The sequence below is a fragment of the Leiobunum rupestre genome, chromosome 1 (assembly GCF_980474605.1).
Source record: "Leiobunum rupestre chromosome 1, qqLeiRupe1.1.hap1, whole genome shotgun sequence".
NCBI classification, from domain to species: domain Eukaryota; kingdom Metazoa; phylum Arthropoda; class Arachnida; order Opiliones; family Sclerosomatidae; genus Leiobunum; species Leiobunum rupestre.
Genome location: NC_143384.1, coordinates 78,285,457 through 78,303,495, shown reverse-complemented (window position 1 = coordinate 78,303,495; position 18,039 = coordinate 78,285,457). Strand labels below are relative to the sequence as shown.

Sequence of the window (18,039 nt, the reverse complement as noted above, 5' to 3'; positions counted from 1 at the left end):
GAATGGTTGTGTACTCTTGACTCGATCAGCTGATAACGGCGATGTTTCTGTAGTTAGTGGTTTGACCGACCATTTCTTGCAAACTCGGCACTTGGATAGAACGCTCTTTACAAAGGAGCGAACCTTAGGAATCCATACAGTTTCACGAAGTTGAGTTAGAGTTCCAGATACCCCAGAGTGCATGACCTTTCCATGAGCTTACGAGATTTGTAAAGCCGAGAAATGATTCCACGATGGTAGTATTGCGGGATGTTTCTCCGAAAATGAGAAGTTTGACATTTTCAATAGTCCGCTCCAACAACTGTGCCAAGTAACTCGAGTCTTGGTAACGTAACCCTTTTCGTTGGGACTACTCTTGATTTTGATGAAATTAATGACGTTCCAATGAATCCAGAGTTGGTGACGTATCGTAGATAAACTAAAGCCCCATAAGCTCTTTGACTTGCGTCGGTGAAACAATGTAGCTGATAGCTTATGATATTTTCTAATCTTAGTCCCGCTTGATAATGTCGAGAAATCTTCACGTATCGTAGATAAACGACAGCCCCATAAGCTCTTTGACTTGCGTCGGTGAAACAATGTAGTTGATAGCTTATGATATTTTCTAAGCTTAGTCCCGCTTGATAATGTCGAGAAATATTCACGTTTCGCATTTGAGGCAACTCCTTACACCATTCCTTCCATTGACTCGCGATCTCTACTATAAGCTCTTCGTCCCAGCCACGACCGGTTGGCCATATTTCTTGGTAAAGAAGTTTTACTCGTACTGTAAACGGCGTTATAAGGCCAATTGGGTCAAATATCCTCGCTGAAGTCTTCAAGATGTTGCGCTTGATATTGGCAATCGGTTGGTGATGATTCAAAAGCCCGTCTACTTTAAAATAGAAATTATCTTCCGATGGTTCCCTTGAAAGTCCTTGGACTTTCAAACTTGAATCAACTTGAAACGTCGTCAGTTCTTATGTATCGGATTCTTGGCAACCTTCTTCCGTCCAACGCTGACGTAATTGATCGGAATTTCTTTGCCATTTTCGGAGTGTCATACCAGCTTGGGCCATTATTGACTTGGCTTCTACGCTTCTCTTGTACGCTTCTTCATCGTTCTTCACGCCAGATAATAAATCGTCAACATACATATCTTCATCTATAATCTTTTTCGTTTCAGGGTACCTTTCTTTGTATATCTTGGTATGATGACGTATATTTCCCGCTAGTAGAAACGGACTGGAAGTCACACCGAACAATACGCTCGTGAATCTCATAACCTTGATCTTAAGAGGCTCTTCTGGAATGATTTTCCCGTCGAACCAAAGAAAGCGAACGGCTTTTCTATCGTCTTCGTGGAGTCGTACATGTATCTGCAAAAATGCCTTTTTGACATCTGCCACCAACGCTACCTTGTGAAACCGGAACTTGATCAACGTCGTGAACAGATCTGGATTGAAATTCGGTCCCTCTTCCAAACATTCATTGAACAATGCCTTCCCGGCTTCCTTGGACGAGGCATCAAATACAATACTTATTTTAGTTGTTGTCCTGTCTTGTTTCACTACTGGTTGATGCGGAAGGTATTATACGGGTCTCGAGGAATCCAATTCTTCGTCTTCTACCAATTCGATTATACCAGTTCTCAGATATTCTTCAAACGTCTTCTGGTACTCGATTAATATCGGATTGTCCCTTAATAGTCGATAAACGAGACTTCGAAGTCTTCTTTCCGCGACGTTGTAATTGTTGGAAAGCTCGTCGTTGTTATTCTTCCAAGGTAGTTTTACGGTGTATCTTTCCTGGTCATAAAAGATATTGTCTTCTAGGTGTCTTATCGTCTGTTCGTCAGACGCAGATTTCGATCCACACCCTTCGTCCGTGATCCCCAATGATTCCAGGTCCCAACACATTCTCAGTGTTTCGGAAATATTTTCCTCTTCCCTTTGGACTATATTGACTCTGACGTTAACGGTTGAAACACTGGCTCCAACGTTAAAACTTGAAACCTCACTTGGTACTTGTACCAACCATCCGAAGATACCTTCACTTGCCGCGCTAGGAATCGCTGATTCTCTCCGATCTGCCCGTGATAACCTTCCAATAGAAATCGGATCCGATAAGCAACATGAGTTTATTGCCATAATTACTTTCTTTCGTCGGATCGTCTGCTAACTTGAGGCCCTTATTTCCCAGATCCTCTCTGATTCTCGCTCCCGGAACATAGAATGTAGCGGTGTTAATTGACGGCGTTTCGAATACTTCTATTCCGATGGAGGAGTTTTTGTTGAATAAGGTTCTGAGACGAAGTCTCAACATCCGGTATTTTTCCATTTTTGGTGGACTTCCAGCGAAGGTATGCAACTCAGTTCGACTAGTTCGATAAAGGGTAAGCCAAGCTTCTTCGATAATTTTTCGTCTATAAAACTAACCTGGCTTCCACTGTCAATTAGGAGTCGGGCAGTTTCTTGGCGGGTTCCGCTTTCGACTCTAACCTTTGCCGTCTGTAGCAGAACTGCGACAGTGGGTTCCGATTTCTGTCCAATACTCATCGTAGACTCCTCTCCGCTTTTTTGATATGTATATCCGTTTCTTTAAATCTTTCGTCTCCTCTCTGCTCTTCGGAGACAGCTTGGTGGTGTCGTTTTCCGCAGTTCTCACATTTGGTCTGGACCTTACAATTTCTTGCGATGTGGCGGTTCGTGACGCTGTTGAAGCAATACTCCTTTTTCTTCAGTATAGTTTTTCGATCAGCTACGGATTTTACGGTGTTGCAATTTTCAGATTTATTTTGTTTTTCGCAAAACCTGCAAGCTTGTTCTAGAGAATGTCCGGCTGTTGAAACAGCGTTTGAAGATACTGATGGATGGCTCGATTGGTCGCTTCGTCGTTGAGTCCCCCAGTTACTTGAACGTTTTCCTTTAAAACGAGAGTGCAAGTTCTTTGATCCGTTCTTCACTTCTTAGAAAGGAAACCAATTCTTCCAAGTCAAGTTCCGTGTCTGGATTAATACATCTCCGACTAAATTATAGTCGTATGTCGTTAGGTTACTTCTCCAGTAGTATCGGACATAATATCGTTCCGTAACTATCAGAGCTCTGCTGAAACTCCCAATGCTTGAAGACTCTTTACTTCAACTTCGCAATTGTCAAAAAATCTTCTAAACGCCATGACGTCAAAGGCCTTAGAGAACGGTGCGAGATTCATCAGTCTGTTAATATGAGCCGTTATCAGTAAGTCGCTTCGTCCGAACCGTTGTTTTAATAGATTGATCGCTGACTCGTAGTTTTCTTCATTAATTTCGTAGCCTTCTATAGCGCTTGCAGCGGTATCTTGAAGATAAGACTTCAAATAGCAGAATTTGGAAACGGCGTTGTAGGACTGGTTATGGACGGCTGCTTCAAACTGCGACCAGAAATTATTCCCCTTCAACGGATCTCCAGAGGATTTCGGTATCTCTAGCTTGGGTAAACTGTTCGCTATAACTGCTCCAGGACCTGTAGGACCAGTGGCAATCATATGCTTAGATGATTGACTACAAGTACTTGCATTATCATCGTCGTTAAGTTTCCGGACTCTTTCTTCCGCCCTCATAGTCCATTCAATAATGTCGTCCTTGTAGTTTTCTTGATCCATAACATCCGTCACGATATCTTCCGGAGATAGCTTTTCCGTAATATTTCGTGAAGGTCGAATACAGATTTCTCTTTTGGGCGTAGTTGCGTGAGTAACAGTTCAAGAGACACGATGGAACAGTCATCCGAAGCGAGCGTCGTCTGAAATTTTTTGGTTGTAATTGTGATTTGTCGTCTACACGCAGCTCGGGAATTTTTCATCTTTTGCAGCTCTGTTGCCATTGTTGAAACGTTACTTCGATGTTTTGTAATTTACCGACCGTAAAGAGTCCATAATATAACTAAGCTCAGCTAGTTTCGTATCTAGAGGTACTCCCGAGTTTTCGGCACCATGTAAATTTTCATAAGTTGGAAAAATAAAGTCGAGAGTAAAACAACAACGTTTATTTCTTGGTCGTCAGTAAGGAACTGCGTCTTTTTTTTTAGATTCACACACACACCGGTGTCGACCCTAGGCCTTAGACACCAGCACACACACAATAACTGATTAGTCAGGGTGAGACATGTGTAACGGCCACGCCAACGGGGGGATACGTGGGGACACCCGCGGCGGAAGTAGCCCGACCACCCGTTGGGGGATTGGTGATCGTCCTCACACGGCCTTCCACAAACTGCCTCCCAGACGCTTGGGATTACATGAGTGAGCCACTACTCCCGGCAAGGAACTGCGTCTTAATTTTACAAAGAGTTTTGGGGGCGTAAACCGTAAAAAAAACCTTATCTTATCAAAGGTTAAATTTCAAATCTAAACAATAAATTTTAAATTAATCCTCATTCATTTTTTTTCTTTTTTTCTTTACAATATTTACAAATTCTTTTTAACAGGGCCAGTAAGCAGTTTTGTTTATTTCAAAGACGTGACTGAAAAGTAGCACAGGCAGACATGAAAAAATTAGTTGGTTAACACCTTAAAGGATAATTCAAATGTTACAGATTGGACACCTTGTTAATGATACAATTACACTCCTAATGGGATACCATTACCCACTTAAATCACTTAGAGTGTTTAAAAACTCCCCATTGGGAAGTTAGATTAAAACAACAACTGGGCTAAAATACACCATATTTGGGGTAGTTTTTGACACCCCTTAAATAAAAATATTACACCGATAAGGTTACAAATAAACATCTCTTAAGTTATTTTATACCCTTCAGGTTATTATGTAACACCTTTAAGTTATGTTATAAGACTTTACCGATTGGTGTTCAAGAAAACACCTCCAAAATTTAAAACCCCCAGGTGTGATCAAGATATTTACACCCTTTCACTCACATATCAGAGGTTATCAGCACCTTCGAACATCGTTTTGACTGCTTAATGCCATTCTTACACTATTTTTAAACCAATAAATTACCCTTTAACACCCTTTTTTAAGAGTGTTCTTTGGTTTTAGGGTTCAAGTGTATTTTTCAACAACAGACAGAACCATTTTCACAACGTCCCCCAAATATTCGGTGAGAGTACTTATTTAGCCAGCTTCTCGTTTCGCGAATTAATTTTTTTATCCAAATTTGCGTTTGTTTTACTGGTTTTGCAGTTTCAAGATTTCATGGGCGTTCTCGGGGGTCAAATTGGTCTGTGGCTGGGAGTGTCGTTGGTGTCCGTCTCCAACAACTGCGCTGATTTCTTCTCGACCAAAGCCAGGAAGCTTCGAGGGAGAGAAAAGCCTTTCCTTTTCAATGATTTCAGGAAGTAAACAAGCTCCTCTTAAACAAACGCAAAATGTCACAGCTGTTGTACTCGAACGCGCAATTAATGATTTACTAATCGTGCAGTTGTTTGATGTTTTAGTAAACAGCACTATTTTTGTAAAATTATAGTAAAATGCGTAACGCAACTCATATCTGAGATAGTTTACTTTTCAACTAAGAACAATCACCGACTAACTAAATGCAGCTGTATTAGAACTGAATTACGTATCTGTTTCCTATTTTCGTTACCCATATTTTAAAAGAAAGTTCAGTTTATGTATTCTTGTAACCCATTTTTTTCTTAAATTAAAACAAGTACGTCTATATGCTAGTGCGAAAGAAAAACTATGTCACCAAAATTTAAATATTAATATTTAAATATTAATATTAAATTTCAATTTCAATCATCTTGTACATTAACTAAACGTGCTATAATAACCCAAGAGAAATTGTGTCAAAAATGAGCGTTTACTCAACCACCCTATATATTATAAACAATATCTCGATCACCTAATCGTTTAACACAACTAACACACTAAGCATTAGCAAACAAAGAGTAATTTTAACTCAAAGAAAAACCCATGACCACGCTTTCTTAATCACCCTTTCCAATAATTATGTACAATAACTGATCAATCATCTTGTCCAATAATTGTGTAAAAAAAATCAATCACCCTGTCCTTTAACATTATCAAGGCACTAATTCCTAACAGCCGGAGAGTAAATTTATCACAAAAATTAATTACAACGCTTTGTCAATCACCCTGTCAATTAGAGATAAAAATTCATTCACCATGTACCTTAATTTGATAAGCACGGTATAACAACCTAAAAGGAATTTTTATCAAAAGCAGCATTTTCTCAACAACTTAGTGCATAACGATCAGAATCACCTAATATGATCATCATATGCCTAAGTAGGAGAAAAGCCTCACCTCCAATGAATAAAATCATAAAAGGTTGTTTGGTTATTTAGTTAAAGTGATGGTTGTGGTAATTTCACTCGACTGACTACACTCCTTACGTTTTCGCCTAATTTAATTCCGTGGCGTAACTAGAGTTTGCTGCCAATCTCAATATACAGCAGATTTCAGTCTTTCTCTCCTCTACCTATTTCCAAGGATAGCTCATACGAAAAGTTCTGCCCCCCAAAAAGTGCTGCCCGAGGTGGACCGCCTCCTTAGCCTCTCCCCTGCTACGCCACTGATTTAGTTTCTGCAAAAATACCGCCTTCACTTCGACTGCCAACATCAGCCATGGTAAATCTTTAATTTAAATCTATCAGTGTTATTAAAATCATGTTAACGGTTCTTTGTAATTGAAGAAATGGAATCCACTTCTAGCCGGCAGCCAATAACCATGTGTTTTCCATCTCATGCCCCAAGTAGGTTTCGTAACAGTGGCAATCAATGCATGCCCCAATTGCCCCATTACTTGAGAGGTTACACGGATTACAATAGATGACATACTAATTTACATGTTTCTGTAGGGTTTGCGAATGAATCATTGAATTTAAAATTAATGTCTACAGCACGTAACTTTACAGTGGTACTAGTCACAGCTTATTCATCCCGGTGAATTCCCTCCTAATATCTATGTATTCCAAATTCGTCTGCTTGACGTTCATAATAAAACTAAGCAGAGTTGGAAATAAGTAGTGTTGTAAGTCGGAAAATTTGCCGCGTAAAATGACCGAGGCCTTTTTTCCGGATAATTTCACGTATTTTTCCGAAAAAAAAAAATTCATTCCATGATTAGTCTAATATATTGTTTGCAAATTTAAATAAAGCGGCATTTTTGCCTCATTTTTTCGAATCTGAAAGTAAAACTAAACCTCTAGACTAGTTTAAACTGATTAATAATGTAACACTATTAATGTTTTGTAGTATATTTACTTATATTAGACATTTTATATCGATAAAAAGTTAGAAACATAAAAAACCCTTAAAAAGTAATTTATGTTCCAATTTTTTTTTCCGATTTGCGGAAAAATTTCTGGAAATATTTCCGCATTTTATTTATCCGGAAAATTAGCAACACTATAAATAAGGGTTAAAACTTTACAGTCTCCACTAGCAAGGGATCTAAAGAAAAGGACATAGGTTTTAATAATTACTTAAATTAGAATTGACATTTCATTTTAATTCTGTCTCTTACTAGATTCATAATTTTATCAAACTTTTCAGGTGACAGTTGAAAGAACCAATTTGATCAGTTAAAATTCCAATAACAATAAAGGCATTTGTCACCAAAGCTTGCCTAAAACAGCTTTCCTCATTACCAAACCAATTTCGATGGCCCAACATTTTTTCTTTAATTTTGTTTCTCTTTAAGATCATTCTTTCTCACAAAATTGTTGAACATTTACAAATAATGGGATTACCTCTTTTCTTAAATCCATTTTCTTTCCTGCTTGAAAACAAATCGGCTGTAATATCCTGCAAAGTGAAAACGATATTTTTGTCACGAAAAACAAGAAATGTCGGGTGAAGTGCCTATTGTTTAAGGTATAACAAAGATTTTTTCGTCAACAATCGCCTTTTGAAAATAAAAACCAGCCGGAAAAAAATTCAGAAGAGAAGGTCGAACATAGTTTACTAACTTGATTTAAGTTGCAGTTGACTTTATTGCCAAATTTGGTAACCTACCAGCTGAAAGTGATTAAAAGGAGAGGGTCTTAATTACTTTACACTCTAAACTATTCGCCCACGTATTGCAGACCCATTTTACGCCTCAAAAGTGGGAGTAAAGAGAGTAAATTTTATAAAATCGTCTGCTTATCCAGAAATTATGTGGTAAAATGGCCACCAGCAGCCATTTGTGAAAAAAGTTTTTACCTGACTCAAAATATTCGTCACCACAAAATCCGAGTAAAATTACGTTTCTTACCCTGATTCGAAATTCCAGAACCAGGGAAAGGTATCCTCTTACTGAAGCGTCTATACAACACGTGGTTTTAAATTTCCAAATATAATAACACTAATTATTACTATCTTTGGAAATGCCACGTAATCAGGTGCCGTGCAGAGACATTTCGGGCCCCAAGGCCAATTATGCAGTTAACGACGATTCCCGCAAAATATCCACCACCAAAGGTTTAAAGGAGTAGCCATTAACGCTTATTGCACATCGAAACGCTTTGTAAAGTGGAAATAACGTAAAATATTGTCGAATTATTGAATCGGAGTCAAAAATTTACTTTTTTAAGTTAGATTCACCCCATATAGCTCAATAAATCTAACGATTATCATTTAAGATTTAAATGCGATTAAAATCTTTTCTCCTAAATAATGCATTTCTTCCAAAACCCAGATTGAAAATAGCGGTGGGTCAGTGATAACAGTTTCATAATTCGATGCATCATGGTTTACTGGTTCCGAGTCCTGAGCCACTTTTAAATTATTTTAGTCACGTAAATTCCCCCCCTGGTTGTAAGTATGAGCCTCCGGAAACTACTTACTTCCAGTAGAAACAACGTTTTCGGCGAACATTTTAGTCGGGGTTAGTGCTGCAACGGGATATTGTTCGGGTCGTAATGGAACTGTCTCCTTAGGTATAGGAGTGATCACATGTACTTAGATATACGTATCCTTTACAAATTCTACCGCATCCACCAGATATTGCCGGTGATTTTGACTAATCATTTCTCCGTGGACCTGATGAACAAGCCGGTTTATTGTCGACTGTGTACCAGTTTTTCCATCCACCTTTCAACCAAGCAGTCTCGCTAAAGAAAAATCAACAGTGTAATGTTTTTTTATGAATTTGATGAAAGAAAGATATTGAAGTCCCTAATTAGATACAGTTGGAAGTCGTAAATAAAGACTCCCCGGTTTTATTTTTTATATCCCTCTTCAAAACGAGTAGTCACTATTTATTCCACGCGAATCATCCTCATACAAAACATGATAATTTTGAATTTCAAATTTCGTATATACACCTTTAAGTATATCAAACCCAGCAAGTGTTGAGAACTCGACTGAATATAATTGTATCCAGCTACTTCTAGATGGTAGCTTCTTATCGCAAGATCTAAACCTAACTATGTCATAGAAACATTTACAAGCAGGACCTTTTTATTGGCAGGTCAAACAAAATCCTGGCTACGCCACTGGTATGCCCTAGATTACCTGTACTTATAAATCTCGAGATCGTTAGACGTAAGTCTAGCAGCGTACTGTGTCTCTGATATGTACACGTGATTTAAACTTAACCTGTGGTCATTTAAATTGCGAAAAACATTCCCTAATTAAAGAGATAGTGTCAGAATTTTCTTGGTGTATTAGATTGAGGTATATAAATAGATAATGATAACAAAAATAATAATAATGACAACTTTACTTGAAAAATGTTAACTGGCAAATTAAAGTTTTTAAATGGAAGGGTAAATTTCCCTGCATTTCTTGGTGGCTTTTTACTGACGTCATCTGCCGGTAGATGTTTATATTGGTTGCTACTACATCGATCCGAAAGAGAATGTTAAGAGGGAAACCAGAGTAAAAATAGTCAACCTTATGGAAAACACTTAAATGACATCGGAATCGAAATCATCCCTATAATAAAATCATATAATAGTTTTACGTATAAGGAATTTAAAAAGAATTTCAATAAAGATAATTCAATACCTTATTTCCAAAACAAACGATAATGTATTAAGCTTTTCAAAAACTATTGTGGTTTTCACTGTTTTCAGATGCGCTGTTAAAGTTTTTGAGCGCGCACGTTTTTACTTTTTGTTTTTGAAGGGAGCGCACAAAATCACGTGAGCCACACTCCTCCAAAATACTAGGAGAGCGCGCCCAAAGAAACAACGCAAAGGTTTATACACTAATTTAATCCTAACTAAAACTAGAACGGTAGGAATTAGGTAAGATATCTTCTAAATTTCTTTATCTCCGCAACAATTTATGACGTCAACAATGAGTAAGATAAGATTGCGTCGAAGTGATTAACATATTGGTTTTAAGTGGCATAACAGATATATTTTAGAATTCTGGACATAAAAATCTATCTTTTGCTGTACCCTAAATCACAAAATTCTAAATTTGTCCAAACTGACACTATCTCTTTAAGGTGTAATGCAAATACATCTTGAAATGTCGCGCAGTCGTGCCAAGTGACACTTGTTTTATCTGAAACATTAGATTAATCGAATACAGGAATAACAAAAATGGGAAAAAACAGTTATTATTTAAAAACAGCAAGTCCGAAAACAAAATCATTAAGAACAGCACGTGAAATTAACATAAATTTACATCGCTATTTGATACGTCTATCGGAAAGTAGTGGTTTAAAAATAAACACGAGTAATTTGAAACTGCACGCTAGGAGCCTATTGCCGTAATCGTGATTTGTTCAGCCAAGCGAATTGACGCACGTGAGTAAAGACGATAGTTGCCTGTCAAACATTGAAGAAACGATCGTCACACGAATGGTTAAACGAAATATATTAGTACGGTAATAGACGAAGCTTTAAAATATGATTCGGACAAAAAGCCATTTGGTTGCGGCGTCAGGGGAAATATTTGCTCAGAATACATTAACAACTTCGAGGACTTACTTATCGAACAGCTCTTCCAACAATGCGTAGGGCAATGCATTTCTTTGGTCACTATAAACGAAATATTTTACGCTCGGGCACGGCACTGAACAAATTAGCATTGCGAATATAAATATGATAATGATGGCGCGGATAACTATAATCGGTGCACCCTGTCATTAACTCTGCTTTCGCAAAGAGATAAATCTGAATTTATCTCTTTTTGTACGATTTTTAAATGAAAGTAGGAAATAAAATGGATAATCTAACGTGTTATTGCTCTAATACTTAAATAAAAATAACAAAATGTTGAAAACCGTTGTGGGTGGAACGTAGCAAAGTGTACAGAACTTTGTGACAGTAGAAAATGCAGGCAGCACTTTTTGAATAACCAAAATCATGACCAGAAAAGCATAAACAACCAATATATATTTTTTCAATACATTGTACAAAACGTTTATTAATTATGATAATAGTTAATTGAACATTTTATTATTTTGTCATAATTAATCATTTTATATTTGTTTAATTTATTAATAGTTTTAAATTTCTTTTTAAATTAACGCATACACATGAGTCAGTCATTACAAAATTTATCGTTTCTGATTGTTTTAAAAATTAATATGAATAATAGTTAGCATAATAATAACAATAATAATCACCCTAGGCCTAAGTCATCAAGTTAATTTTAATGCCTTTAATTCCGGTGATAATTAATTTTTATAACATTTGAAATTTCGGTAAAACTTTAAAACGTTTCAAAATTACTCTGGTAAATAAATATCCAAAATATGTTATTAATAAAAATAAAATATAATTTGATCAATTTCAAGTTAAATTAAAAACTTCTTAACGGTAAAACATTTATTAACTGTGGTGATAGCTAATATAGTGCGCAAAGTCTAGATTGGCTTTTTTCCCAATTTTCGGTTGTGTAACTTTAGTATTTTTGAATTCCTTTTAGAATTAAGACAGGTGGGTTATTCTTCTTAAAATTCTTATAAAATCTCGCACACTTGTTTCTACGCTAAGATAGATAGATGTTTAGGTTAAAATATCAAAAATTAACTTTTGACAAAATTTTTAAGCAAACCCCACGGTTTTCGGAAATCCACAACAAATAATCGCTCGCTATCACCGGTTTCACTTAGCTGATTTTGCATGGTTAATCGCTTTAGCGTACTGATCCATCGTACGTGGGACCAATTGGAAGGTGAGATGGAAATGTGTTGGCTTCATTACGTATATGTATCCATAAGCATTCCTGGTCAGAACGAAATCGACTTTGGGTTTCTTTGTAAACGTTGCTTCAGTTACACCAACCTAATAAATTACGAAAAGAGTTTTCTTAAATTTAAATTATTAAAATAATGTTCAATTTTTGTTGTGTAACTTAAGTATTTTTTAGTTATATTTCGAAATATATTTCGAGTGGAAGTATTGCTATGACAGAAATGTTAGGTGTTGCTGTCGTTACAAATCATTTGCAACACATCTGATAACAACCCATCGATACCATTCTTATTCTAAATTGTTTAAAAATTTAATTTATAATTAATTAGATGCGATTTAGCACGACCCCAGTTAATTTGATTTAATTATTTCTTAAACAAGATTTCGGGTTTAAGTAAATCCCTACATGTATCTAGCTCAAAACAGTGGCGTTGCCAATTTAATGGGTCTTTTTTTATATCTCAGAAGGTAAGTCAGTATTTATGATTCCAACTTTGCACGTATTGTCAATATTTTAGGGTTCCAAAGTCTGTACCTATGCTCCGATCTGCGAAATTCGACTAAATAGCGTTTAATTAGTCTCATATCGTAGGTACATCGTCTGATTGCTGCTTTCCTGTAAACCTGACCATACCACAGTCACCCCGCAGCTATTATTCCCGTATGGGTTTCCGCAAAACATCAAATTTCATCAAAGGCGTTTTAAATATGGCGTAGTGTGGTTATATCGCGCCCAGGGCCAAACTCCACAATCCCCCCACAATCTGGAAAATCTCTAAAAAATATTTGTGACAGATGCAGCAGGGTACAGTGTGTCAGAATTTATAGCCCGGTGTACCTAGTAACAGAGACCATACCACCGGAGGCCTATCATCATAGTGCCTTAGCCCGGACAGGTGACAAATCCAGCATGGGTACCCCTGTAGCATTAGGGTGTCGGTCAAGAGTCGGGTAAGGGTCTAAAAGTCGTTTTCAGGTCGACGACCGTATGCCGACTCAAATTGTTCAATACATTTTGAGACTTTATAAAGTCGGCAAGTTGACTTTAATGTACAATCGATATGCCGACTTGATAAGGACCACACATGTATTTTTTCATATTTTTAAAATAATTGTATTTTATTGTATAATTATACTTGAAGTTAATTTTTACTAATTATGATTAATTAATTTTTTGAAATTAATTTGCATAAGAGGTTACTTCCCTTGTTGCGAATTAGAGTCGGGCCGACGTCGACAAAAGGTACTAAACACTAAAGTCGGCCGACCTTTGGATTGAGGGTCGATATGTCGTAGGGGTAAAATGGTCGGCTGACTTCAAAACGTCGACTCTTTACCGCCAATTAATAGACCTAAGAACCGACTCCGAAACGACGTCGGGCCGACTTTATATTAATGCTTATTTCCGACCCAAAACTGATACATTATTTGATTTTCGAATACAAATAAGTTTGAAGAAAAAATAAAAGTTAATAAAAAATTCATCATCAGAAAATAATTAAAATATCCCCTTTTCCTAAATAAATATGGTCGGTTTCATAAAGTTAATGTCGAATCCAATAATTAAATGTAAGGTCTATTTGAAGTTGGATAATGGTCGGCATACCGACCATAAATAGTCCCAAAAAAGGATTTACGGTTTTAGTGTCGAAAAACGTTTCGACGTTTTTAGGTCGGCATTTGGTCGTCGACTATAAACCATTGAATTGGGAATAATACTGCTAGAATTAAAATTACGATTTCAGTTGCCATGGTTACGCGGGACCTAATCTGATAAGACTGTACGAAATTCATCTTTATAATTAGGCGGTAGCGCCATCTATATTTTGTAAAGTTATATGGCTAAAAATAAATAATTATTAGCTAACTCACCGTAACTTGACTTAAAAAGAATCGTGTTGACAGAATAAAATAATTTTTCTTTGTTACGAGAAATCATACATTTCTATTTCGCATCAGATTGGCGAAAAATTCAATAGCAATAGTTGCCACTGTAACGCTCTTTTTTAAAAGTGTTATTTAAAGATTAGTGTTATTTAAAACTTATTGCATTTAAAATATTTCCTATTTAGATTAGTGTTATTTAAAACTTATGACATTTAGTTTTTAAGTCCCTTTTATATTTTTCAATTTCTTACGGGTGTCCAAGTCGTAAAAGGGTATCATTAGTATTTTTCTTGTAAAATGTATTATTGTTGTCCGTGTAAAATATCGTATCCTCTCTACATGTGGCTCTCCCCTAACCAGCGTTCGGTGCTAGGAAAGCGCGCACATCTTGACTCATCCATTGTGCGCTATAACCCCTCTCTCTCTCTCTATTGTTGAATACTCGGCGTCGTATCGTAAATGACTTAAAGATGCGCGCTCTCTATTGTACGGCGTTCGGACGTCAATAGTAAACTATTGAAAGAAGCGTTATTTCAAACGGCCACCTTTAAAAATAAAAACTACAACCACGTGTACCCTTCCCGAAAGCCACGTGGCGACATGTGGTACCGTCGTGCGACCTTCTTCCTGGGAAAGACACCAGATGATTTCATCTTTCTCCTTTTATACACGAACCTTCTACAGCCAATAATCTTAAAGCCAAGTCGCCTACTCCAAGCTACCCTTAACCTTTTAACCTCTCCAATAAGATGCCACCAAATGTCAGTTTCCGTAATTAAACCACGCCTACTGAAATGGTGCTGAACAAAACCAGGGAGTTAGAGAGATTTTATGTCAGACAGAGACAGAGAGAGGGATTGAGTCCTCAGAGTCCTGAGTAAGTCCTCAGGGTCCTGAGTGACGGAAGAGCTAGAGGTAGGACAGAGCTAGAGGTCGGACAGAGCCCGAGATTGGACAGAGCCAGAGTTCGGACAGAGCCAGAGTTCGGACAGAGCCAGAGTTCGGACAGAGCCAGAGTTCGGACAGAGCCAGAGTTCGGACAGAGCCAGAGTTCGGACAGAGCCAGAGTTCGGACAGAGCCAGAGTTCGGACAGAGCCAGAGATCGGACAGAGCCAGAGTTCGGACAGAGCCAGAGTTCGGACAGAGCCAGAGTTCGGACAGAGCCAGAGTTCGGACAGAGCCAGAGTTCGGACAGAGCCAGAGTTCGGACAGAGCCAGAGTTCGGACAGAGCCAGAGTTCGGTTAGAGCCAGAGTTCGGACAGAGCCAGAGATCGGACAGAGCCAGAGGTCGGACAGAGCCAGAGTTCGGATCGAGCCAGAGGTCGGACAGAGCCCGAGATCGGACAGAGCCAGAGTTCGGACAGAGCCAGAATTCGGATCGAGCCAGAGTTCGGATCGAGCCAGAGAGTGGGCCGAGTTAAAGAGCGGACAGAGCCAAAGGGTTAAGGAGACCCAAACGAGCGACGTTGAACGGCACCAGACCGTTTCATCAATCGGTGAGCGAAAGCCACAGGCTTCAAACTATTGTTATAAAGAGAGAGAGCCCGCGTATCCCCCCCCCCCCCGCGTATTTCGTGTTTTTGCATGCTTATTGTTATTATTATTAAGTGTTTAAGTATTTTATTGTTATTTGTATTGTTATTATTATTTTGGTTTATAATATATTAAACCGTTTGGACACCCATACTCTCGTTGTATATTTACCTATATCATACCCCTAGACATTCTTGAACCCGGTTACTTAACGTTAAGGTTGTTTTTCACGAGATTCCTTCTACTTTGCTAACGCTAGGGAAACCAATAGACACGTTTAATTCGTCATCAAGAAAATAGCGTTGCATTCTGGGGGTCCGTCCGGGATCGTTATAAAAGGGTTTCCCAATTCTAGAAGGTTTCCGTGAGGAGTTTCCATTGTTTGATTTTGTTTTTGGTTTTGAAAATTTGATTTTTTTTTCGGTTTTGAAAATTTGGGTTTATGAGCAGTCTGGATAGTGATCCTGTTTTTGAGGCCTTTTTCTGTGTAGACTGTATCCCTAGTTTGGGTAAATTCCATAGTTGTAGTTCCTGTATTAGAACATTTCAAACCCTAGAACGCCAAGAGAGGTATAACAAATTTTCCCACTTAAGAGAGAATAGTTCTCTCGCTCCTACTCTCCCAATGGCAGGTAACCCCAAACCAAATACTGCCGAGGGTCACTTGTTAACTGCTTTGGTAAACAAATTACAGGCGCTCAAAGCTAACCTGCCAAATAAATAGCAGTAGACCCAGACAAAGTAAAATCTATTAAAGAGTACCCCCCCACCCAGAAATGTAAATCAAGTTCGGAGATTTTTGGGACTGGCTACGTATTATCGCAAATTCATCCCTAGTTTCGCGAAAATGGCGGAGCCAGTCACGCGGCTATTGCATAAGGATAGGATTCATAGGTGGGCGTGGGAAGCTGATCAGGAGCTGGCCTTCAATCTGCTGAAAACCGCTTTATCAACGACCCCTATCCTAATGACCCCGAGGTATGATCTTCCATTTTCGGTTAGGACGGACGCGTCCGACGTCGGAATAGGAGGTGTTTTAAGTCAAAATATCAACGGAAAAGAAGGGGTAATTCAATACTTAAGTCGCGCCCTTAGCACGGGTGAGCGTAACTATTCTACCACCGAAAGGGAATGCCTAGCGATAGTTAACACCTCACGAGATCGGACAGAGCCAGAGTTCGGACAGAGCCAGAGATCGGACAGAGCCAGAGGTCGGACAGAGCCAGAGTTCGGATCGAGCCAGAGGTCGGACAGAGCCCGAGATCGAACAGAGCCAGAGTTCGGACAGAGCCAGAATTCGGATCGAGCCAGAGTTCGGATCGAGCCAGAGAGTGGGCCGAGTTAAAGAGCGGACAGAGCCAAAGGGTTAAGGAGACCCAAACGAGCGACGTTGAACGGCACCAGACCGTTTCATCAATCGGTGAGCGAAAGCCACAGGCTTCAAACTATTGTTATAAAGAGAGAGAGCCCGCGTATCCCCCCCCCCGCGTATTTCGTGTTTTTGCATGCTTATTGTTATTATTATTAAGTGTTTAAGTATTTTATTGTTATTTGTATTGTTATTATTATTTTGGTTTATAATATATTAAACCGTTTGGACACCCATACTCTCGTTGTATATTTACCTATATCATACCCCTAGACATTCTTGAACCCGGTTACTTAACGTTAAGGTTGTTTTTCACGAGATTCCTTCTACTTTGCTAACGCTAGGGAAACCAATAGACACGTTTAATTCGTCATCAAGAAAATAGCGTTGCACCACCAATAGAGACAGATGCCCCCACGAAAGAACGATAAAGTCTCCTTATTGAACGAAATTGGTCCCGCGCCAGCCAGATTTAGTTGTACCTCTATTTATTCCCAACTCAATGCTATAAACCGACTTTTCGACCGTACCCCGACTCTAAACCAAAGACTATATATAAATAGACTGGCGTGTTCAATAGCTCAACTTGCATACGATAGCAGACGAGGGTCAAAATTTTCCCCGCGCTTCAGAGTGCTACTAGTGGCGCCTCTAACGGCTGGTCAAAAGCTTCTCCCGTGTTTCGAAAGTGTTAACAGGTTTTTTGTATGGAGACGCCTGTCTAGTAAGCGAAGCGTATATAGTCTTTGCTCTAAACCGTCTTCATGTGTTACAGGGGTTTGCGATTTACGATTTTTTATTGATATTGATTAATTATACTCTAAATAGAGTAAAAAATTTAAAATGTATTAATAAATAGGCCTATTGATACGAGCACAAACGTTTTTCAAACGCTTCATAATTTAAAAAATTCAAAAGCACCGGCCAGTTGATACTTTCGCTGCGCCATATCCCAAAGACTATATATACGCTTATCTTACTAGACAGGCGTGTTCCTAGGAAAAACCTGTTAACACCTCTGCAGCACTGTAAAAGCTGGGGTAATATTTTGACCCGCGGCTAGAGGCGCCACTAGTAACACAGCTCAAGCTAGGGGAAAATTTCGACCAGCGTCGAGATGGAGCCACAATCGGTATGCAAGTTGAGCCATAGAACACGCCTGTC

General features: G+C 38.5%; 2 protein-coding genes across 2 annotated transcripts; both read right to left on the bottom strand.

The window, feature by feature from the left end:
• Positions 1-281: 281 nt before the first annotated feature.
• Positions 282-2,319, bottom strand: LOC149966726 (uncharacterized). Its single transcript, XM_090167593.1, has 4 exons — positions 2,136-2,319; positions 1,578-2,068; positions 1,046-1,493; positions 282-940 (listed from the first exon to the last, which is right to left on the bottom strand). The coding sequence occupies exons 1-4, from the start codon at positions 2,317-2,319 to the stop codon at positions 282-284; spliced, it is 1,782 nt and encodes a 593-aa protein (XP_090023719.1).
• A 756-nt stretch (positions 2,320-3,075) lies between these two features.
• LOC149966725 (uncharacterized) lies at positions 3,076-3,621 on the bottom strand. The gene has a single exon (XM_090167592.1). It carries the CDS (start codon positions 3,619-3,621, stop codon positions 3,076-3,078), a length of 546 nt encoding a protein of 181 aa, XP_090023718.1.
• Positions 3,622-18,039: the final 14,418 nt, after the last annotated feature.

What these genes read in the sequence shown, in the direction of transcription:
- LOC149966726 (XM_090167593.1), bottom strand. Translation starts at nt 2,319, where the DNA reads ATGGAAAAATACCGGATGTTGAGACTTCGTCTCAGAACCTTATTCAAC. An exon ending in AATTGGATTCCTCGAGACCC is followed by an intron (nt 1,494 to 1,577) that starts GTATAATACCTT and finishes GCCTCGTCCAAG; the next exon opens with GAAGCCGGGAAGGCATTGTT. An exon ending in GTCAATAATGGCCCAAGCTG is followed by an intron (nt 941 to 1,045) that starts GTATGACACTCC and finishes CGACGTTTCAAG; the next exon opens with TTGATTCAAGTTTGAAAGTC.
- LOC149966725 (XM_090167592.1), bottom strand. Translation starts at nt 3,621, where the DNA reads ATGGATCAAGAAAACTACAAGGACGACATTATTGAATGGACTATGAGG.